At 42.8% G+C, this 23,381-nt stretch overlaps 1 protein-coding gene across 2 annotated transcripts in view; it reads left to right on the top strand.

The window, feature by feature from the left end:
- ano5a (anoctamin 5a) overlaps positions 1 to 19,425 on the top strand; it is an 86,433-nt gene extending 67,008 nt beyond the window's left edge. For both annotated transcript variants that reach the window (XM_045706231.1, XM_045706230.1), the window contains exons 18-22: positions 2,213 to 2,418; positions 5,256 to 5,458; positions 13,228 to 13,333; positions 15,071 to 15,190; positions 15,668 to 19,425. In XM_045706231.1, the coding sequence (XP_045562187.1) occupies positions 2,213 to 2,418; positions 5,256 to 5,458; positions 13,228 to 13,333; positions 15,071 to 15,190; positions 15,668 to 15,775 (743 nt within the window). In that variant the 3' untranslated portion in view covers positions 15,776 to 19,425. The remainder of the gene's footprint in view (positions 1 to 2,212; positions 2,419 to 5,255; positions 5,459 to 13,227; positions 13,334 to 15,070; positions 15,191 to 15,667) is intronic.
- The last annotated feature ends 3,956 nt before the right edge of the window (positions 19,426 to 23,381 follow it).

The following is a 23,381-nucleotide window of genomic DNA, read 5'->3' as shown; positions in this document are numbered from 1 at the left end:
CGGTGTTTTCGGTGATCAGGCCTACCACTGTTGTGTCATCAGCAAACTTAATGACGGTGTTGAAGTCGTGCCTTGCCGTGCAGTCATGAGTGAACAGGGAGTACAGGAGGGGACTGATCACACACCCCTGATGGGCCCCCGTGTTGAGGATCAGCGTGGCGGATGTGTTGTAACTTACCCTTACTACCTGGGGGCGGCCCGACAGGAAGTCCAGGATCCAGTTGCAGAGGGAGGTGTTTAGTCCCAGGGTCCTTTGCTTAGTGATGAGGTTTGAGGGTACTATAGTGTTGAACACTGAGCTATAGTCAATGAATATCATTCTCACATACATTACCGTTCAAAAGTTTGGGGTCACTTATAAATGTCCTTGTTTTTGAAAGAAAAGCAACTTTTTTGTCTATTAAAATAACATCATATTGAACAAGAATAGACTGACGAGTTTCAAAAGAAAGTTCTTTGTTTCAGGCCATTTTGAGCCTGTAATCGAACCCACAAATACTGACGCTCCAGATACTCAACTAGTCTAAAGAAGGCCAGTTTTATTGCTTCTTTAATCAGAACAACAGTTGTCAGCTGTGCTAACATAATTACAAAAGGGTTTTCTAATGATCAATTAGCCTTTTAAAATGATAAACTTGGATTAGCTAATACAACGTGCCATTGGAACACAGGAGTGATGGTTGCTGATAATGGGCCTCTGTACGCCTATGTAGATATTCCATTAAAAATCCGCCATTACCAGCTACAATAGTCATTTACAACATTAACAATGTCTACACTGTATTTCTGATGAATTTTATGTTATTTTAATGGACCAAAAAGCTGCTTTTCTTTCAAAAACAAGGAATCTTCTAAGTGATATCAAACTTTTGAACGGTGGTGTAGGTGTTCCTTTTGTCCAGGTGGGAAAGGACAGTGTGGAGTGCAATAGAGATTGCATCATCTGTGGATCTGTTGGTGCGGTATGCAAATTGGAGTGGGTCTAGGGTTTCTGTGATAATGCTGTTGATGTGAGCCATTACCAGCCTTTCAAAGCATTTCATGGCTACAGACGTGAGTGTTACGGGTCGGTAGTCATTTAGGCAGGTTACCTTAGTGTTCTTGGGCACAGGGACTATGGTGGTCCGCTTGAAACATGTTGGTATTACAGACTCAGTCATGGAGAGCATTTTCCTGTTTGCTTATGGCGGCATACAGCTCATTGAGTGCGGTTTTAGTCATAAGAGACGGTAGCAGCAACATTATGTACAAAACGAGTTACGAGTTATGAAAAACAAACAAAATAGCACAGTTGGTTAAGAGCCGATAGGACGGCAGCCCTCCCCTCCGGCCCCATCTCCAGTCCAAGCGTCACGTCTTGAGGAAAGCTGGCATCATCCCTACTGTGAAGCATGGTGGTGGCAGCATCATGCTGTGGGGATGTTTTTCATCTGCAGGGACTGGGAGACTAGTCAGGATCGAAGGAAAGATGAATGGAGCAAAGTACATCAATTGATGAAAACTTGCTCAGGACTTGGGTGAAGGTTAACCTTCCAACAGGACACCGACCTTAAGCACACATCCAAGACAATGAGGAGGGGAAAAAAACAATTGAATCCATTTTAGAATAAGGCTGTAACATAACAAAATGTGGAAAAAGTCAAGGGGTCTGAAAACTTTCCGAATGCACTGTAGGCGCTTTCTCAATTAGTCTTTCCTTGATTCCTCGTATCTTCTCTCTTCACCTTCTTATTAAAATGTTTTGGAGGATGAGATCCGAGGGAGGGACGTTGTATCTTCTGCTTTTGCGTTTTGAAAAGTGTAGGGGGTGCAAGAAATCGAGGAAAGATTAATTGAGAAACAGCCACACCCTCTAAAGAAATGTAGAAACATTAATTGAGAAACAGCCATACCATCTAAAGAAATGTAGAAACATGAATTGAGAAACAGCCTTACCCTTTCATAAAATGTAGAAACATTAATTGAGAAACACCCATACCCTCTAAAGAAATGTAGAAACATGAATTGAGAAACAGCCATACCATCTAAAGAAATGTAGAAACATGAATTGAGAAACAGCCATACCATCTAAAGAAATGTAGAAACATGAATTGAGAAACAGCCATACCCTCTAAAAGAAATGTAATACTCATTGCAAGATATCCTGCTCTCCTTCAGAGGACACCGTGTCCCTGTATCGCACCATCATAGTCTCCTCCCCTCTCCTACACAGTGATCCAGTTTGGTTTCATCACTCTGTTCGTGGCCTCCTTCCCTCTGGCCCCCCTGCTGGCGCTGTTGAACAACATTATAGAAGTTAGAGTGGACGCCTGGAAGTTCACCACCCAGTTCCGCCGGCCCGTGGCGGCCAAAGCCCACAGCATCGGAGCCTGGCAGGAAATACTGAACGGAGTTGCCGTCTTCTCAGTCGTCACCAACGTGAGTATGGCTGTCCTAAAGTACAGTAGAGTGTGGAGTAAAGTAGAGTGGAGTAGAGTAGGTAGAGTACAGTACAGTAGAGAGTACAGTATAGAGTACAGTAGAGTAGGTAGAGTACAGTAGAGAGTAGAGTACAGTAGAGTAGGTAGAGTACAGTAGAGAGTAGAGTAGGTACAGTACAGTAGGTAGAGTAGAGTAGAGTACAGTAGAGTAGAGAGTAGGTACAGTACAATAGGTAGAGTAGAGTAGAGTACAGTAGAGTAGAGAGTAGGTACAGTACAGTAGGTAGAGTAGAGAGTAGGGTACAGTAGGTAGAGAGTAGGTACAGTACAGTAGGTAGAGTAGAGAGTAGAGTACAGTAGAATAGAGAGTAGGTACAGTACAGTAGGTAGAGTAGAGAGTAGGGTACAGTAGAGTAGTGTAGGTAGAGTACAGTAGAGTAGAGTAGAGTACAGTAGAGTAGGTAGAGTACAGTAGAGTAGTGTAGGTAGTAGAGTAGAGAGTAGAGTAGAGTAGGTAGAGTACAGTACAGTAGAGTAGTGTAGGTAGTAGAGAGTAGAGTACAGTAGAGTAGGTAGAGTACAGTAGAGTAGCGTACAGTAGATAGTAGAGTAGAGTACAGTAGAGTAGGTAGAGTACAGTAGAGTAGTGTAGGTAGAGTAGAGTACAGTAGCGTAGAGTACAGTAGCGTAGAGTACAGTAGAGGAGAGTACAGTAGCGTAGAGTACAGTAGAGGAGAGTACAGTAGAGTACAGTAGAGTACAGTACAGTACAGTAGAGTAGGTAGAGTACAGTAGCATAGGTAGAGTAGAGAGTAGAGTACAGTAGGTAGAATAGAGAGTAGAATACAGTAGGTAGAGTACAGTAGAGTAGAGAGTACAGTAGAGTAGAGAGTACAGTAGAGTAGAGAGTGCATTAGAGTTGAGAGTAGAGTACAGTAGCGTAGAGTACAGTAGAGTACAGTAGAGTAGAGAGTACAGTAGAGTACAGTAGAGTAGATAGTAGAGTAGAGTACAGTAGAGTAGGTAGAGTACAGTAGAGTAGTGTAGGTAGAGTAGAGTACAGTAGCGTAGAGTACAGTAGCGTAGAGTACAGTAGCGTAGAGTACAGTAGAGGAGAGTACAGTAGAGTAGAGTACAGTAGAGTACAGTACAGTAGAGTAGGTAGAGTACAGTACAGTAGAGTAGGTAGAGTACAGTAGCATAGGTAGAGTAGAGAGTAGAGTACAGTAGGTAGAATAGAGAGTAGAATACAGTAGGTAGAGTACAGTAGAGTAGAGAGTACAGTAGAGTAGAGAGTACAGTAGAGTAGAGAGTGCATTAGAGTTGAGAGTAGAGTACAGTAGCGTAGAGTAGAGTACAGTAGAGTAGAGAGTACAGTAGAGTAGAGTAGAGTAGAGTACATTAGAGTAGAGTAGAGTACAGTAGAATAGTGTAGAGTACAGTAGAATAGTGTAGAGTACAGTAGAGTACATTATAGAGAGTAGAGTAGAATGTAGAGTAGAGAGTGCATTAGAGTAGAGTAGAGTACAGTAGAATAGTGTAGAGTACAGTAGAGTACATTATAGAGAGTAAAGTACAGTAGAGTAGAGTACAGTAGAATAGTGTAGTGTAGAGTAGAGTACAGTAGAGAGTACAGTAGAGTAGAGTACAGTAGAGAGTACAGTAGAGTAGAGAGTACAGTAGAGTAGAGAGTACAGTACAGTGGAGTAGAGTAGAGAGTAGAGTACAGTGGAGTAGAGTAGAGAGTAGAGTACAGTGGAGTACAGCGGAGTGTAGAGTAGATTAAAACAGGCCCTGAACATAGGGGCCTGTCAAGAGAACCTCAAACGAAGTGTTCGTCCTCTCGGTGGTTACTAACGTTAGTATAGCAGTCCTGCTTCTGTAGATTAGAGTAAAATCAAGTAGAAGCCGTGTTCTTGTAGTCTTGTTTGATTTTTGTGTTTTTTATTTGACTAGGCAAGTCAGTTAAGAACAAATTCTTATTTTCAATGACGGCCTAGGAACAGTGGGTTAACTCCCTTGTTCAGGGGCAGAACGACAGATTTTTACCTTGTCAGCTCGGGGATTTGATCTAGCAACCTTCCGGTTACTAGTCCAACGATTGCAACCTTCCTGTTACTAGTCTAACCACTAGCCTACCTAACCACTAGCCTACCTAACCACTAGCCTACCTGACCACTAGCCTACCTAACCAGTAGCCTACCTAACCACTAGCCTACCTAACCAGTAGCCTACCTAACCAGTAGCCTACCTAACCAGTAGCCTACCTAACCACTAGCCTACCTAACCAGTAGCCTACCTAACCACTAGCCTACCTAACCACTAGCCTACCTAACCACTAGCCTACCTAACCAGTAGCCTACCTAACCAGTAGCCTACCTAACCACTAGCCTACCTAACCAGTAGCCTACCTAACCAGTAGCCTACCTAACCACTAGCCTACCTAACCACTAGCCTACCTAACCAGTAGCCTACCTAACCACTAGCCTACCTAACCACTAGCCTACCTAACCAGTAGCCTACCTAACCACTAGCCTACCTAACCAGTAGCCTACCTAACCACTAGCCTACCTAACCAGTAGCCTACCTAACCACTAGCCTACCTAACCAGTAGCCTACCTAACCAGTAGCCTACCTAACCACTAGCCTACCTAACCAGTAGCCTACCTAACCACTAGCCTACCTAACCAGTAGCCTACCTAACCACTAGGCTACCTGCCGCCCCATTGACCTATGGGACTCTCCTTATATTCAGTGCTTATAATCCATCTATAAAGTTATATATTTTTTTGTAACGTTATTTTAATATCTAAACCCGCTTTTTCTACCCCTCAGGCTTTCATTGTAGCCTTCACATCAGACATGATTCCCCGGCTGGTGTACATGTATGCCTACAGCCCTGGCAACGATCTCTCTATGAAGGGCTACATCAACAATAGTCTGTCAGTGTTCAACATCTCTGGGTTCTCTGATGAAAACCGGCCTGATGACGGAGAGAGCCCTGAATGGTTCAACAGCTCTGTCATCACCACCTGCAGGTAGGTGTAGGTGTGTGTGTGTGCGTGTGTGTGTGGTAGTAGTAGCAGCAGCAGTAGTAGTAGCAGTGGTAGTAATGGTAGTAGTAGTAGTAGTAGTAGTTCTAGTGGTGGTAGTAGTAGTAGTAGTAGTAGCAGTAGTAGTAGTAGTAGTAGTAGTTGTAGTGGTGGTAATAATAGTAGTAGTAGTAGTAGATGTAGTAGTAGTAGAAGCAGTAGTAGTAGTGGAAGAAACAGTAGTAGTAGTAGTAATAGTAGTAGTAGTGGTGCTAATAGTAGTAGTAGTAGTAGTAGTGGTGGCAGTAATAGTGGTGGTGGTGGTTGTAATAGTAGTAGTGGTGGTGGTGGTGGTGGTGGTAATAGTAGTACATTTTTATCCAGAGCGACTGGATAAAAATAGTGAATGAATACATTTCATTTCATGCATTTTTTTTCTTGTACTGGCACCCTGTGGGAATCGAACTCACAACCCTGGTGTTGCACACACCATGCTCTACCAACTGAGCCACAGGGAAGTGGTGGTGGTGGTAGTAATAGTAGTAGTGGTGGTGGTGGTGGTAGTAATAGTAGTGGTGGTGGTGGTAGTAATAGTAGTAGTGGTGGTGGTGGTGGTGGTGGTGGTAATAGTAGTGGTGGTGGTGGTGGTGGTAATAGTAGTAGTGGTGGTGGTAATAGTAGTAGTGGTGGTGGTGGTAATAGTAGTAGTGGTGGTGGTAGTGGTATAAGTGGTGGTGGTAATAGTGGTGGTGGTGGTGGTAATAATAGTGGTGGTGGTGGTGGTAATAGTAGTAGTAGTGGTGTTGGTAATAGTGGTGGTGGTGGTGGTAATAGTAGTAGTAGTGGTGGTAGTAATAGTAGTAGTGGTGATAGTAATAGTAGTTGTAGTAGTGGTGGTGGTGGTGGTGGTGGTAATAGTGGTGGTAGTGGTGGTAATAGTAGTAGTAGTGGTGGTGGTGGTGGTAATAGTAGTAGTAGTGGTGTTGGTAATAGTGGTAGAGGTGGTGGTGGTGGTGGTAATGGTAGTAGTGGTGGTGGTGGTGGTGGTAATGGTAGTAGTAGTACTGGTGGTGGTGGTGGTGGTGGTAATAGTAGTAGTAGTAGTACTAGTGGTGGTGGTGGTAATAGTAGTAGTAGTAGTAGTACTAGTGGTGGTGGTGGTGGTGGTAGTAGTAGTAGTAGTAGTAGTAGTAGTAGTAGTAGTGTTGGTGGTGGTCATAATAGTAGTAATAGTGGTGGTGGTGGTAATAGTAGTACAGGGGGTGGTGGTAATAGTGGTGGTGGTGGTGGTAGTGGTGGTGGTAATAGTAGTAGTAGTAGTAGTGGTGGTGGTAATAGTAGTGGTGGTGGTGGTAATAGTAGTAGTAGTACTAGTGGTGGTAGTAGTAGTAGTAGTAGTGGTGGTGGTGGTAATAGTAGTGGCGGTGGTGGTAATAGTAGTGGTGGTGGTGGTGGTGGTGGTAATCGTAGTAGTAGTGGTGGTGGTAATAGTGGTAGTGGTGGTGCTGGTGGTGGTAATAATAGTAGTAGTAGTAGTGGTGGTGGTGGTAATAGTAGTAGTAGTAGTGTTGGTGGTGGTCATAATAGTAGTAATAGTGGTGGTGGTGGTAATAGTAGTACAGGGGGTGGTGGTAATAGTGGTGGTGGTGGTGGTAGTGGTGGTGGTAATAGTAGTAGTAGTAGTAGTGGTGGTGGTGGTGGTGGTAATAGTAGTGGTGGTGGTGGTAATAGTAGTAGTAGTACTAGTGGTGGTAGTAGTAGTAGTAGTAGTAGTGGTGGTGGTAATAGTAGTGGCGGTGGTGGTAATAGTAGTGGTGGTGGTGGTGGTGGTGGTAATCGTAGTAGTAGTGGTGGTGGTAATAGTGGTAGTGGTGGTGCTGGTGGTGGTAATAATAGTAGTAGTAGTAGTGGTGGTGGTGGTGGTAATAGTAGTAGTGGTGGTGGTGGTGGTGGTGGTAATAGTAGTAGTGGTGGTGGTGGTGGTAATAGTAGTAGTAGTGGTGGTGGTAATAGTAGTAGTAGTGGTGGTGGTGGTGGTAGTAGTGGTGGTGGTGGTGGTAATAGTGGTAGTAGTAGTGGTGGTGGTAATAGTAGTAGTAGTGGTGGTGGTGGTAATAGTAGTAGAGGGGGTGGTGGTAATAGTGGTGGTGGTGGTGGTGGTAGTAGTAGTAGTAGTAGTAGTAGTAGTGGTGGTGGTAATAGTAGTAGTGTTGGTAGTAGTGGTAGTGGTGGTGGTAATAGTAGTAGTAGTAGTAGTGGTGGTGGTGGTAATAGTAGTAGTGTTGGTGGTGATGGTAATAGTAGTGGGGGTGGTGGTAATAGTAGTAGTAGTAATGGTGGTGGTGGTGGTAATAGTAGTAGTAGTAGTAGTGGTGGTGGTAATGGTAGTAGTAGTAGTGGTGGTGGTAATGGTAGTAGTAGTAGAGGTGGTGGTAATGGTAGTAGTAGTAGAGTTGGTGGTAATAGTAGTAGTGGTGATAGTAATACTAGTTGTAGTAGTGGTGGTAATAGTAGTAGTAGTGGTGGTGGTAATAGTGGTGGTGGTGGTGGTAATAGTAGTGGTGGTGGTAATAGTGGTGGTGGTGGTAATAGTAGTAGTGGTGGTGGTGGTAATGGTAGTGGTGGTGGTAATAGTGGTGGTAGTGGTAGTGGTGGTGGTGTTGGTAATAGTAGTAGTAGTGGTGGTGGTAATAGTGGTAGTGGTGGTGGTGGTGGTAATAGTGGTAGTAGTGGTGGTGGTAATAGTGGTGGTGGTAATAGTGGTAGAGGTGGTGGTGGTAGTAGTAGTAGTGGTGGTGGTGGTAATAGTAGTAGTAGTGGTGGTGGTAATAGTAGTAGTAGTGGTGGTGGTGGTAATAGTAGTAGTAGTGGTGATGGTAATAGTGGTAGAGGTGGTGGTGGTGGTAATGGTAGTAGTAGTGGTGGTGGTAATAGTAGTAGTATTAGTGGTGGTGGTGGTAATGGTAGTAGTAATAGAGGTGGTGGTAATGGTAGTAGTAGTAGAGTTGATGTAGTGGTGATAGTAATACTAGTTGTAGTAGTAGTAGTGGTGGTGGTGGTAATAGTAGTGGTGGTGGTAATAGTGGTAGTGGTGGTGGTAATAGTAGTGGTGGTGGTAATAGTGGTAGTGGTGGTGGTGGTAATAGTGGTAGTGGTGGTGGTGGTAATAGTAGTAGTGGTGGTGGAAATAGTGGTAGTAGTGGTGGTGGTAATAGTGGTAGAGGTGGTGGTGGTGATAGTGGTAGAGGTGGTGGTGGTGGTGGTAGTAGTAGTAGTGGTGGTGGTGGTAATAGTAGTAGTAGTGGTGGTGGTAATAGTAGTAGTAGTGGTGGTGGTGGTAATAGTAGTAGTAGTGGTGATGGTAATAGTGGTAGAGGTGGTGGTGGTGGTAATAGTAGTAGTAGTGGTGGTGGTGGTGGTGGTGGTGTAGTGGTGGTGGTGGTAATAGTAGTAGTGGTGGTGGTGGTGGTGGTGGTAATAGTAGTAGTGGTGGTGTAGTAGTAGTGGTGATGGTGGTAATAGTGGTAGTGGTGGTGGTAATAGTAGTAGTAGTGGTTATGGTGGTAATAGTAGTAGAGGGGGTGGTGGTAATAGTGGTGGTGGTGGTGGTGGTGGTGGTGGTGGTAGTAGTGGTGGTGGTGGTAATAGTGGTGGTGGTGGTGGTAATAGTAGTAGTAGTGGTGGTGGTGGTAATAGTAGTAGTAGTGGTGTTGGTAATAGTGGTAGAGGTGGTGGTGGTGGTGGTAATGGTAGTAGTGGTGGTGGTGGTGGTGGTAATGGTAGTAGTAGTGGTGGTGGTGGTAATAGTAGTAGTAGTACTGGTGGTGGTGGTGGTGGTGGTAATAGTAGTAGTAGTAGTAGTAGTAGTACTAGTGGTGGTGGTGGTAATAGTAGTAGTAGTACTAGTGGTGGTGGTGGTAGTAGTAGTAGTAGTAGTAGTAGTAGTAGTGTTGGTGGTGGTCATAATAGTAGTAGTAGTGGTGGTGGTGGTAATAGTAGTACAGGGGGTGGTGGTAATAGTGGTGGTGGTGGTGGTGGTGGTGGTGGTAGTAGTAGTAGTAGTAGTAGTAGTAGTAGTAGTAGTAGTAGTAGTAGTAGTAGTAGTGGTGGTAATAGTAGTGGTGGTGGTGGTAATAGTAGTAGTAGTACTAGTGGTGGTAGTAGTAGTAGTAGTAGTGGTGGTGGTGGTGGTAATAGTAGTGGTGGTGGCGGTGGTGGTAATAGTAGTGGTGGTGGTGGTGGTGGTGGTGGTAATCGTAGTAGTAGTGGTGGTGGTAATAGTGGTAGTGGTGGTGCTGGTGGTGGTAATAATAGTAGTAGTAGTAGTGGTGGTGGTGGTAATAGTAGTAGTGGTGGTGGTGGTGGTGGTGGTAATAGTAGTAGTGGTGGTGGTGGTGGTGGTGGTAATAGTAGTAGTAGTGGTGGTGGTGGTGGTAGTAGTAGTCTTGGTGGTGGTGGTGGTAATAGTGGTAGTAGTAGTGGTGGTGGTAATAGTAGTAGTAGTGGTGGTGGTGGTAATAGTAGTAGAGGGGGTGGTGGTAATAGTAGTGGTAGTGGTGGTGGTAATAGTAGTAGTAGTAGTAGTAGTAGTAGTAGTAGTAGTGGTGGTGGTAATAGTAGTAGTGTTGGTGGTGGTGGTAATAGTAGTGGGGGTGGTGGTAATAGTAGTAGTAGTGGTGGTGGTGGTAGTAGTAGTAGTAGTAGTAGTAGTGGTGGTGGTGGTAATGGTAGTAGTAGTAGTTGTGGTGGTAATGGTAGTAGTAGTAGAGGTGGTGGTAATGGTAGTAGTAGTAGAGTTGGTGGTAATAGTAGTAGTGGTGATAGTAATACTAGTTGTAGTAGTGGTGGTGGTGGTAATAGTAGTAGTAGTGGTGGTGGTAATAGTGGTAGTGGTGGTGGTGGTGGTAATAGTAGTGGTGGTGGTAATAGTGGTGGTGGTGGTAATAGTAGTAGTAGTGGTGGTGGTAATGGTAGTGGTGGTGGTAATAGTGGTGGTAGTAATAGTGGTAGTGGTGGTGGTGTTGGTAATAGTAGTAGTAGTGGTGGTGGTAATAGTGGTGGTGGTAATAGTGGTGGTAGTAATAGTGGTAGAGGTGGTGGTGGTAGTAGTAGTAGTGGTGGTGGTAATAGTAGTAGTAGTGGTGGTGGTAATAGTAGTAGTAGTAGTGGTGGTGGTGGTAATAGTAGTAGTAGTGGTGATGGTAATAGTGGTAGAGGTGGTGGTGGTGGTAATGGTAGTAGTAGTGGTGGTGGTAATAGTAGTAGTGTTGGTGGTGGTGGTAATAGTAGTGGGGGTGGTGGTAATAGTAGTAGTAGTGGTGGTGGTGGTAGTAGTAGTAGTAGTAGTAGTAGTGGTGGTGGTGGTAATGGTAGTAGTAGTAGTTGTGGTGGTAATGGTAGTAGTAGTAGAGGTGGTGGTAATGGTAGTAGTAGTAGAGTTGGTGGTAATAGTAGTAGTGGTGATAGTAATACTAGTTGTAGTAGTGGTGGTGGTGGTAATAGTAGTAGTAGTGGTGGTGGTAATAGTGGTAGTGGTGGTGGTAATAGTAGTGGTGGTGGTAATAGTGGTGGTGGTGGTAATAGTAGTAGTAGTGGTGGTGGTAATGGTAGTGGTGGTGGTAATAGTGGTGGTAGTAATAGTGGTAGTGGTGGTGGTGTTGGTAATAGTAGTAGTAGTGGTGGTGGTAATAGTGGTGGTGGTAATAGTGGTGGTGGTAATAGTGGTGGTGGTGGTGGTGGTAGTAGTAGTAGTGGTGGTGGTAATAGTAGTAGTAGTGGTGGTGGTAATAGTAGTAGTAGTAGTGGTGGTGGTGGTAATAGTAGTAGTAGTGGTGATGGTAATAGTGGTAGAGGTGGTGGTGGTGGTAATGGTAGTAGTAGTGGTGGTGGTAATAGTAGTAGTATTAGTGGTGGTGGTGGTAATGGTAGTAGTAATAGAGGTGGTGGTAATGGTAGTAGTAGTAGAGTTGATGTAGTGGTGATAGTAATACTAGTTGTAGTAGTAGTAGTGGTGGTGGTGGTAATAGTAGTGGTGGTGGTAATAGTGGTAGTGGTGGTGGTAATAGTAGTGGTGGTGGTAATAGTGGTAGTGGTGGTGGTGGTAATAGTGGTAGTGGTGGTGGTGGTAATAGTAGTAGTGGTGGTGGAAATAGTGGTAGTAGTGGTGGTGGTAATAGTGGTAGAGGTGGTGGTGGTGGTAATAGTGGTAGAGGTGGTGGTGGTGGTAATAGTGGTAGAGGTGGTGGTGGTGGTAGTAGTAGTAGTAGTAGTAGTGGTGGTGGTGGTAATAGTAGTAGTGGTGGTGGTGGTGGTGGTGGTAATAGTAGTGGTGGTGGTGGTAATAGTAGTAGTAGTGGTGGTGGTGGTAGTGGTGGTGGTAATAGTAGTAGTAGTAGTAGTAGTACTAGTGGTGGTGGTGGTAATAGTAGTAGTAGTAGTTGTAGTAGTAGTGGTGGTGGTGGTGGTGGTAATAGTAGTAGTGGTGGTGGTAATAGTAGTATTAGTAGTAGTACTTGTGGTAGTAGTAGTAGTAGTGGTGGTGGTAATAGTAGTAGTGGTGGTGGTGGTGGTGGTGGTGTAGTAGTAGTGGTGATGGTGGTAGTAGTGGTGGTGGTGGTAATTGTAGTAGTAGTGGTGGTGGTGGTGGTAATAGTAGTAGTAGTGGTGATGGTGGTGGTGGTAATAGTGGTGGTGGTGGTAATAGTAGTGGTGGTGGTGGTAGTAGTAGTGGTGGTGGTGGTAGTAGTAGTGGTGGTGGTGGTAATAGTAGTAGTGGTGGTGTGAGTAATAGTAGTAGTGGTGGTGGTGGTGGTGGTGGTGGTAATAGTAGTGGTGGTGGTGGTAATAGTAGTAGTGGTGGTGGTGGTGGTGGTGGTGTAGTAGTAGTGGTGATGGTGGTAATAGTGGTAATGGTGGTGGTAATTGTAGTAGTAGTGGTGATGGTGGTAATTGTGGTAGTGGTGGTGGTAATAGTAGTAGTAGTGGTGGTGGTGGTAATAGTAGTAGTGGTGGTGGTGGTGGTGGTGGTAATAGTAGTGGTATTGGTGATGGTGGTGGTAATAGTGGTGGTGGTAATAGTAGTAGTAGTAGTGGTGGTGGTGGTGGTGGTGGTGGTAATAGTAGTAGTAGTGGTGGTGGTGGTGGTAATAGTAGTAGTAGTGGTGATGGTGGTGGTAATAGTGGTGGTGGTGGTAATAGTAGTGGTGGTGGTGGTAGTAGTAGTGGTGGTGGTGGTGGTAGTAGTAGTGGTGGTGGTGGTAATAGTAGTAGTGGTGGTGTGAGTAATAGTAGTAGTGGTGGTGGTGGTGGTGGTGGTAATAGTAGTGGTGGTGGTGGTAATAGTAGTGGTGGTGGTGGTAATAGTGGTAGTGGTGGTGGTAATAGTAGTAGTAGGGGTGGTGGTAATAGTAGTAGTAGGGGTGGTGGTGGTGGTAATAGTAGTGGTGGTGGTGGTGGTGGTGGTAATAGTAGTAGTAGTAGTGGTGGTGGTGGTGGTAATTGTGGTGGTGGTTGTGGTGGTGGTGGTGGTAGTAGTAGTAGTAGTAGTAGTAGTAGTAGTAGTAGTAGTAGTAGTAGTAGTGGTGGTGGGAGTAATAGTAGTAATAGTGGTGGTGGTGGTGGTAGTAATAGTAGTAATAGTAGTGGATTGGGGGAGCGGGGAGACTATCTTTAATGTGTATGTATTTTCTTTGTATGTACCGTGACGACCGCTAACCACCAGCCCATGAGAAGCGGTATGTGTGTGTTTATAACAACTCCTGTTCCCTGTCCTCTAGGTACCGTGACTACCGCTACCCTCCAGGCCATGAGAAGCAGTACACTCACACCATGCAGTTCTGGCACATCCTGGCTGCCAAGCTGGCCTTCATCATTATCATGGAGGTAGGACAGACCCCTCTAGCTACCCTACTGGTACCAGCCATAGAAACAGAACCTATAAAACTGGCTTGGAACCTCTAACCAGGGCAATTTGACTGTTAAACTAATGAGTACCGTACTTGAATGGGGAGGCCCAATCTATAATAGATTATATATATATATATTATTTTATTTTCGTGATTACGATCTTGTCTCATCGCTGCAACTCCCCAACGAGCTCGGGAGAGACATGACCCGGAGTGCTTAACCCGGAAGCCAGCTGCACCAATATGTCGGAGGAAACATCGTTCAACTGACGATTGAAGTCAACCTACAGGCGCCCGGCCCCCACAAGGCGGCGCTAGAGCGCGATGAGCCAAGTAAAGTCCCCCCCGGCCCAACCCTCTCCTAATCCGGATGACGCTGGGCCAATTGTGTGCTCTCCCTCCCTATGGGACTTCCGGTCACGGCCGGTTGTGACACAGGATCGAATCCCAGGCTGTAGTGAAGCCGCAACACTGCGATGCAGTGGCTTAGACCACTGCGTCACTCACGAGAACCACCGGTCATTTTAACCGACTCTGCTCATACTTTTCCCTTAGTAGTCAGTCACTAAATAGGAATGCTTAGATTCCTTCTGTGGTCTGCAGTATCTGTCCCCAATCATGACCAGCTGTCTACAGTATCTGTCCCCAATCATGACCAGCTGTCTGCAGTATCTGTCCCCAATCATGACCAGCTGTCTACAGTATCTGTCCCCAATCATGACCAGCTGTCTGCAGTATCTGTCCCCAATCATGACCAGCTGTCTACAGTATCTGTCCCCAATCATGACCAGCTGTCTACAGTATCTGTCCCCAATCATGACCAGCTGTCTGCAGTATCTGTCCCCAATCATGACCAGCTGTCTACAGTATCTGTCCCCAATCATGACCAGCTGTCTACAGTATCTGTCCCCAATCATGACCAGCTGTCTACAGTATCTGTCCCCAATCATGACCAGCTGTCTGCAGTATCTGTCCCCAATCATGACCAGCTGTCTACAGTATCTGTCCCCAATCATGACCAGCTGTCTGCAGTATTTGTCCCCAATCATGACCAGCTGTCTACAGTATTTGTCCCCAATCCGCCCACTCGTTTGATTTACGTTTGGGTTGTTACTGTATTTCCAGTGTGAGTCAGAGGTTACGTTTGGGTTGCTACTGTATTTCCAGTGTGAGTCAGAGGTTACGTTTGTGATGTTACTGTATTTCCAGTGTGAGGTCAGAGGTTACGTTTGGGTTGTTACTGTATTTCCAGTGTGAGCAAGAGGTTACGTTTGGGTTGTTACTGTATTTCCAGTGTGAGTCAGAGGTTACGTTTGGGTTGTTACTGTATTTCCAGTGTGAGCCAGAGGTTACATTTGGGTTGCTACTGTATTTCCAGTGTGAGGTCAGAGGTTACGTTTGGGTTGTTACTGTATTTCCAGTGTGAGCCAGAGGTTACATTTGGGTTGCTACTGTATTTCCAGTGTGAGCAAGAGGTTACGTTTGGGTTGTTACTGTATTTCCAGTGTGAGTCAGAGGTTACGTTTGGGTTGTTACTGTATTTCCAGTGTGAGCCAGAGGTTACATTTGGGTTGCTACTGTATTTCCAGTGTGAGCCAGAGGTTACATTTGGGTTGCTACTGTATTTCCAGTGCGAGTCAGAGGTTACGTTTGGGTTCCATCTCTTCACTTCCTAGTTATTTGATTGGTTGATTGGTCTTCTCTCGTCTCTCAGCATGTGGTGTTCATGGTGAAGTTCTTTGTGGCATGGATGATTCCTGACGTTCCCGCAGAGGTGAAGGCCAGGGTCAAACGGGAACGCTACCTCATCCAGGAGTACCTCCATAACTACGAGGTATTTATCCTCATGAAACATTCAACACATGTATTTATTTATTTTAATATATTTAACCAGGTAACCGATATAATACAAACACACACCTTCAAAACACATCATTCAAAACACATCATTTAAAACACATCATTTAAAACACATCATTCCAAACACATCATTCCAAACACATCATTCAAAATACATCATTCCAAACACATCATTCAAAATACATCATTCCAAACACATCATTCCAAACACATCATTCCAAACACATCATTCAAAACACATAATTCAAAACACATCATTCAAAACACATCATTCAAAACACATCATTCAAAACATATCATTTAAAACACATCATTCAAAACATATCATTTAAAGCACATCATTCAAAACACATCATTTAAAACACATCATTCAAAACACATAATTCAAAACACATTTAAAACAGATTCATTCATCCAGTGTTTATCTGGGTCTTTGTTTCTTTAACCTCAGGTGGAGAATCTGAAGATCCAGCTAAGCCACAGGAACGATGACTGCTCCTCCAACCCCGTGGACTACCCCGACATATCCCGGCGCGAAGTGTTGTCCGAGTGTCTCTAGCACCCGTCCTCGCCCTCCGCCCACTCGTTTGATTTTGGCTCATGTTCATTAGGGCACACGACAGAAAACTTTTTAAAACGTTTTTCAACAGGAAATTTAAATTAGTGTTTTGTTATTGGACAAGTCCGAGATAGGACAATTCCCAGTTTTGTTTTGTTCCGTTTGGTGCCTAATGAACAAGACCCTGTTCAGATTGGGCTGGGGCCTGGGCTGGTCTTAAGGAGATTCTCTATAAACTATCCTGGACGGTGGGAGATCTGTAAGGGCTCTGTCTGCTTGTGGAGTGTAGAGGGAAATCCTCACAGAAATAGCGCTTTGAGTACCTCAGTTGGTAGAAAGGCGCTATATAAATCACATTCATTATCATCATCATCATTAAATACAAGACGATACTACATTTAGTGACATGTTTAAAGCAGTACCAGATCTGTCCATGTGTGGTCTATGGATTTCAGATCTCATCTTCAATCAACCACCATTCACTTCCATCCACACTAACATACTAAGGCTGCATTTACACAGGCAGCTCAATTCTGATCTTTTTTAAATTTTTTACACTAATTGGTGTTTTGACCAATCACATCAGATCTTTTCACATAAGATTTTTTTCAGAGCTGATCTAATTGGTCAAAAGACCAATTAGTGAAGAAAAAAAAAGATCAGAATTGTGTTGCCTGTGTAAATGCAGCCTACTAGATGCAGACTACAGCAATAGAGTCCTTCTGACTGACAACATGGGGGAAGCAGGGAGGAAACATGGCTGCTTGCATGGCTGTACCTGTAATACTCTTCGTTTTAAATCACAGGTGTTGGGGTGGTAAAGCATTACAAAATAATGCGTTGGAGTACTCAGAATACTTTTTTTTTGTGGTAACGAGTAAACTAACGCGTTAGTTTTTAAATGTAAGTAGTCAGTTACTTAGTTACTTTTTCAAATAAGTAATTTTACAATATTATTTCTCCTTTTCTTTGTTAGCTGTTAGTTAGCTAGCGAGATGGCAAAGACAACAGCCTTTATTGTGGAAGTATTTGCATTAGTTTGAACTGGTAGAAGAAAATGACAGATGTTACCCCTCGAATATTGACTGAAGGCCCTTGCAGGATTCAACACGCCTCCGGGATTTACTCATTTATTGTCTTGTAATAAAACAAACCGCGTAGCGAGGTGATCAAGTTAGGCTCAGTTGATAAGAATGGATATTTATCCTGCTTCGTCTTCACCATTAATTATACAGGAAATGGCACTACAATTCCACAATGGGATCGTATAGTTTAATAAATTCCAGTTCGTATCTGTTTTTAATAACAGATTGGTAGCCTGGTGTCGTTGAATTTGAGCTGACCTTTTACTGAGCCCAGTTGGTTTTATATAGATATTTACTTATGTGGAAATAATTCAAGAAAATCATTTATTTTAAGTATTGTAAATGAAATATTGCGTCTTGTCAATATGACTTGAGTTAGGCTACGGATATGCAAGCCATTGAAAGGTAGTTTTCGCCCTCTACTGGGCATAAGAAGGAATGACTCGTTCTCTTCAGAGGGTTGTTTTTGGAAACGCAAAAGTTACTTTCCGTTCTTTTAATGCAAGTAACGTTATAACGTAACTCATTTCTTTTAAAAGTAACATTCCCTGTAAATCGTTATGTCCATTTCATATTCATATCTCCTCTCCCTTATAAGTTTAAGGGAGAGGAGATAAGTTCTGAAGGAGAGGAGATAAGTTCTGAAGGAGAGGAGATAAGTTCTGAAGGAGAGGAGATAGGTTCTGAAGAAGTGATGAGACTTTTCTGGTCATTCACGATCACAATGCTGTACAAACACTGTGTTAACTCCAGGCAACTTTAGCTAGCTCTCAGCCAATCACACCAATGCAATCACTGTGTTCATTTTGATACTATAAGCAACCAAAGACAAAATGCCTTAATATTTTTTTTAAATTCATTGTTAAATGAGTAAAGAGGCTACAGTTTGTTAAATGTTGAAGTAATATCACTTGAACGTTTCAATGTATTTACTAATCTTCTGCAACTAGCCAACTTAGCTTCTGTCCAAGGCCAAGTATCAGGCGATATGTGAAAAGTATGACTTTATTCACATGGCAATCATTTCCTTATTTCAGAAGTCAGGATTTGGGCAGGAGAGGAGAGTGGGCAGGAGCAGCTGGTGTTTACTGTTGACTGTGTGTGTTCTGTTCTTTAAAGATGAGTGAAAGAGAAAGAGAGAGAGAGAGAGATAGTAGAGTGAGGGAGAGATAGATAGATGAAAGAGAGGAGATCAATCTCTTTTTAATGTGCCTCTGTTTACCCACTCATTAGCACTAATGAAATCTTAGCTTGTCCTCACCTACTGGGGCTAGTCATGTCCCTCATACCGCCATACTTCTCTCTCTCTCTCCTTCCATCCAAAACACATTGCTCTCTCTCTCTCTCTCTCTCTCTCTCTCTGTCTGTCTCTACTTCCATCCAAAACACATCGCTCTCTCTCTCTCTCTCTGTGTGTCTCTCTCTGTCTCTCTCACTCTATCCATCCATCCAAAGCACAGCATTTAGCCTTTCATCACGACTGGTTAGATTTTCTGGTTCTATGTTCGTGATGAAAAAAGAAAGATAAACATTATATATATATATTTTTTTTTTTGTTGCACAAAGCACTTATAAATGACACTAGCTGATTGCTGATCTGTTTCTGCTGTGTGACACGAATGGAGTTGACGAGACAGTACAAACAGATTATTCACGGTGAACGCTGCATACTGTATGTCGGCTCAAATTACTTTCACATTTCAATTGCACTATATACCACAGATCTTCAGTGCTACAGATTGAATCGAGCCCTTTAATGTTTATCCACAAGGAACAACCTATTGTACTGTAGATGTTGAAGAGTTATAATTCAATGAAATATATTTCAAATGGATCCCACCTTTTTAATCACACATAATTACATATGTTTGGACTTGAATCTAGAGTCTAAAAAGAAGGAGAATAAGAGAACCGGTTGAAGCATGTACAGTGAGTAAATTGTGACATTTTTAAGCGTTCTTTTAGTATTTTTTTGTTTATTGAATGAAGGATATGTTTCCAAAGGTATAAATGTACTACCTATGTAAGAATATCAACTTTAGAAGTCATTGTTTTCTTTATGATAGCTGGCTATACCTCAATCTCAGGCTGAACATCCTAACATAGAATGTTTGGTATGAAAAGAAACCCCAAATGTGTTTACAATATCAAGTGACATGTAAACACCAGTAGCCTACATTTGACTGATCGAATGTGCTTTCCAATGCTGTGGGCTCTATGAAACTAATGCTTGTTCGTGCCTCAAAATATCACCACTCTATAGAATCTTTTTTGTATCCTAAAAGTATCTCTTTGTTCATTTCTTATGTTTTTCCCTCTTGAATATCTGTTTTCATCCTTTTCTGTATGTTTTATTGCTAATGTATTTTATTGCATAAATCTGTATTTAAAAAAAAGAATATTGATGTTGGATCTTGATTTAGAAAAATTGGGTGTTTTTAATTTGTTTGGCTTTTTCTATAATTTTATTGTGATACACTGCCAATGTATGCTCGATAGTTTTCACTGTTGGACTGTATTATGCCTCAATTGTAAAGTGAATAAATTGCCAAACAATTACCAATAGATTTGAGTCTTAGAATCATTGTGCAGAAAAGGCCTTAAAACCTCTTAAGGATCCGCCCCTTTCAAAAAAATGTTTTGCCTAAAATGACTTACCCAAATCTAACTGCCTGTAGCTCAGGACCTGAAGCAAGGATATGCATATTCTTGGTACCATTTGAAAGGAAACACATTGAAGTTTGTGGAAATGTGAAAGGAATGTAGGAGAATACAACACAATAGATCTGGTAAAAGATAATACAAAGAAAAAACAAACCGTTCTTTTGTATTTTTTTCTACCATCATAATTGAAATGCAAGAGAAAGAACATAATGTATTATTCCAGCCTGAGTGCAATTTAGATTTTGGCCACTAGATGTCAGCAGTGTACGTGCAAAGTTTTAGACTGATCCAATGAACCATTGTATTTCTGTTCAAAATGTTGTGTGAAGACTGCCCAAATGGGCCTAATTTGTTTATTAATAACTTTTCATGTTCAAAATTGTGCACTCTCCTCAAACAATAGCATGGCATTATTTCACTGTAATAGCTACTGTAAATTGGACAGTGCCGTTAGATTAACAAGAATTTAATTTTTCTGCCAATATCAGATATGTCTATGTCCTGGGAAATTTTCTTGTTACTTACAACCTCATGCTAATCGCGTTAGCCTAGTATACTGTAGCATTTACTGTAGTGTTTTTGCGTACTGTAGTATACTGTAGCAGTTACTGTAGTGTTTTTGCATACTGTAATATACTCTTGTAATTATTGTAGTGTTTTGGGGGATATTACTGTAGTATTTAGTGTTTTTGATTTATTATCTTTGAGATAGAAGTGGAGGCTTTCTCCTTCTGGAAACATACTGGAGAAATACTAAATGACCAAATGTTCCATAACCTGTAGGTTTGTAGGTAGGTCTGGGTTCTGACAGGAGAGTTCAGAGCTTTTGATCTTGTCTATGCCCATAGGGAACACAATATATGGTCTGTACTTGGCATGTAGGTTTCTCAATTATGTGTGGCACAAATTGGGATATGAGAGAAGGGAATGAGCAGGGTATATACAAATTAAATACTGTAGTATTAATTCTAGTTTTTTTATCTGGTGTTTTTTGCGGACATTTCTACTGTGTTTTTTGTGTGGATAATACTGTAGTATAGATCGAGGGATACTACAGTGAGCAGTATAATTCTATAGTAAGTACTGTAGTATTCTATAGTAAACTGTAGTATTTGTTTTATGTGGTCTGTATGTGTTGTTAGAGAATCCTGAGGAGAGCCTTCTCTTCTCTGTTACTCCTCCTACGCGGGCTTCGTCTTCCCTCAAACCTCCATCTGTTACTGCTGTGTCCGCAAGTGGTTATTCATTAAAAAGGGATTGTACAACTTGATGTTAGGTGGTTCCTCACCCGGGAAAGTAGTTTTATGGGGTTCAGGAGAAACTGTATATGTCACTAAGTCAATGCGTACAGGTGGTATTGAAACCATTTTCCTGGCGTTGCTAAACGCTACGCTCAACCAACTGAGCTCCAGAGGACCGTCTGTAATCCATGATTCGGTTTTTCTAATCCTATCACTTTTAATGATTGTTAGCTAGTGGTGGCTAAAGTTAGCAGGAGTTTGTGGTGACTGTTTAACCCGAACCATGGATTACAGTTTCTCCTGACCCATGAGACTACTTTCAGGGCGAAGAATCCTGAAGTTGTACAATCAAGTTGTAAAATCCTGAACTTCCCCTTTTAAATTATTGGAAGAATAGAGTGTGCGACTGACTAAATGTATTTATTTTTTACAGAAGTTTACTATTCCGTCAAACAATACCTCTCCAAAATGTTGGTACTGTATGTGCGACAACTCATGCTGCCGCCGCAGTGTCAGAGAGCTCCACCTCCGCAGACGCCGCCCGCAGAAACACCTCCACCACAGCAGGGGGCGACGTCTCCGTCTGACCCTTGTCTTAACAGTCATGCTCATAATCTTCGCCCTCTTCTACCTGTCATACCACATGACCAGGAACGCAGCCATCATGATGCGAATGGTGTACCCAGGCCGTCCGCGTCCTAGCAGCCCGTAGACCTGGCATTCTCCCTGGAGATCTGTCTATGTAGCCTGAACACCTGCGTCAACCCGCCTGTTTAGCTGCTTTTTTGGACAACAGTTTAGAAAAGAGTTCCAGGCAGCACTCAGGTGTGAGTCGTGTGACGTCAGTAACAGGGATGTTTGAGAGGGAAAGGAACCAGAGGACCATTGGGCGTGGCCAGAGCTTGACTGCTGTCACTCCACAGTGAATGTTGACGGAAGAGAACATGGTAAATTACCATCCAACTGTTTAGAAAATCCATCCTCTCCAAATGGCCTCCCTTGATTGGAAAATACTTGGCAGGTGGGTGTGTTCTAGGTTGTCTTTATTACAGCAGCAGGACTGCACAGACTATAAGATCTCTGTCACAATGCCTGGAGAAGTCTTTCTAGAGATGAACAGCGTGACTGCAATAAAGACGACCTGGAGCGAGACCATGTCTGTGCTTTAGTTGTCTTTCTCCTCAGCTCATAGGACTGGGCATAAGCTCCCTCTATATATTTGTAAAATATGCACTGTACCAGTCAAAAGTTTGGACACACCTACTCATTCTAGAATAATAGTAGTGAAGACATCAGAACTCTGAAATAACACATATGGAATCATGTAGTAACCAAAAAAAAGTGTTAAACAAATCAAAATATATTTTATATTTGAGATTCTTCAAAGTAGCCACCTTTTGCCTTGATGACAGCTTTGCACACTCTTGGCATTCTCTCAACCAGCTTCATGGGGTATTCACCTGGAATGTATTTCAATTAATAGGTGTACCTTGTTAAAAGTTAATTTGTGGAATTTATTTCCTTAATGTGTTTGAGCCAATTAGTTGTGTTGTGACAAGGTAGGGGTGGTATACAGAAGACAGCCCTATTTGGTAAAAGACCAAGTCCATATAATGGGAAGAACAGCTCAAATAAGCAAAGAGAAACAACAGTCGATCATTACTTTAAGACATGAAGGTCAGTCAATGTGGAACATTTCAAGAACTTTGAAAGTTTCTTCAAGTGCAGTCGCAAAAACCATCAAGCGCTATGATGAAACTGGCTCTCATGAGAACCGCCACAGGAAAGGAAGACCCAGAGTTACCTCTGCTGCAGAGGATAAGTTCATTGGAGTTACCAGCCTCAGAAATTGCAACCTAAATAAATGCTTCACAGAGTTCAAGTAACAGACACATCTCAACATCAACTGTTCAGAGGAGACTGTGTGAATCAGGCCTTCATGGTCAAATTGCTGCAAAGAAACCACTACTAAAGGACACCAATAGGAAGAGACTTGCTTGGGGCAAGAAACACGAGCAATGGACATTAGACCGGTGTTTCAGGGACACATTATTCAATTTCTGTTAGTCACATGTCTGTGGAACTTGTTCAGTTTATGTCTCAGTTGTTGAATCTTGTTATGTTCATACAAATATTTACACATGTTAAGTTTGCTGAAAATAAACACAGTTGACAGTGAGAGGATGTTTCTTTTTTTGCTGAGTTTATGCGATCGTATGCAAATGTAAACAGGGTTTGAAATGTTTGTGTTTTAGTCAAATATGATATCTATTTGAGCTTCTTGTGGTCAATTTGCATTATTATTTGTAAATTGTTCCGGCCCCCTGACCATCCGCTCAAGGCAAAATCGTCCAGCGGCTGAATCTAGTTGATGATCCTTACCCTATAGGACTTGATTCATATCGTAATCTGGTTACCATAGTACCCCCCTAGAGCCCTGGAATGGCCCATTGAAATATAACTGTTAACTGCCAGAGATGGAGAGATGGAGAGAAAGAAAGGCATAAAAAAACATGACTAGGGCTTACAGAGGCTCTAAACTGAGGACCAACGTTTTGGATTTCAAATCAAATCAAATTGTATTTGTCACATGCGCAGAATACAACAGGTGTAGAT

The sequence above is a fragment of the Salmo salar genome, chromosome ssa23, assembly GCF_905237065.1.
Source record: "Salmo salar chromosome ssa23, Ssal_v3.1, whole genome shotgun sequence".
Lineage (NCBI taxonomy): Eukaryota > Metazoa > Chordata > Actinopteri > Salmoniformes > Salmonidae > Salmo > Salmo salar.
The sequence above is the reverse complement of the archived record's forward strand: the minus strand, read 5'-3'. Positions and strand labels throughout refer to the sequence as shown.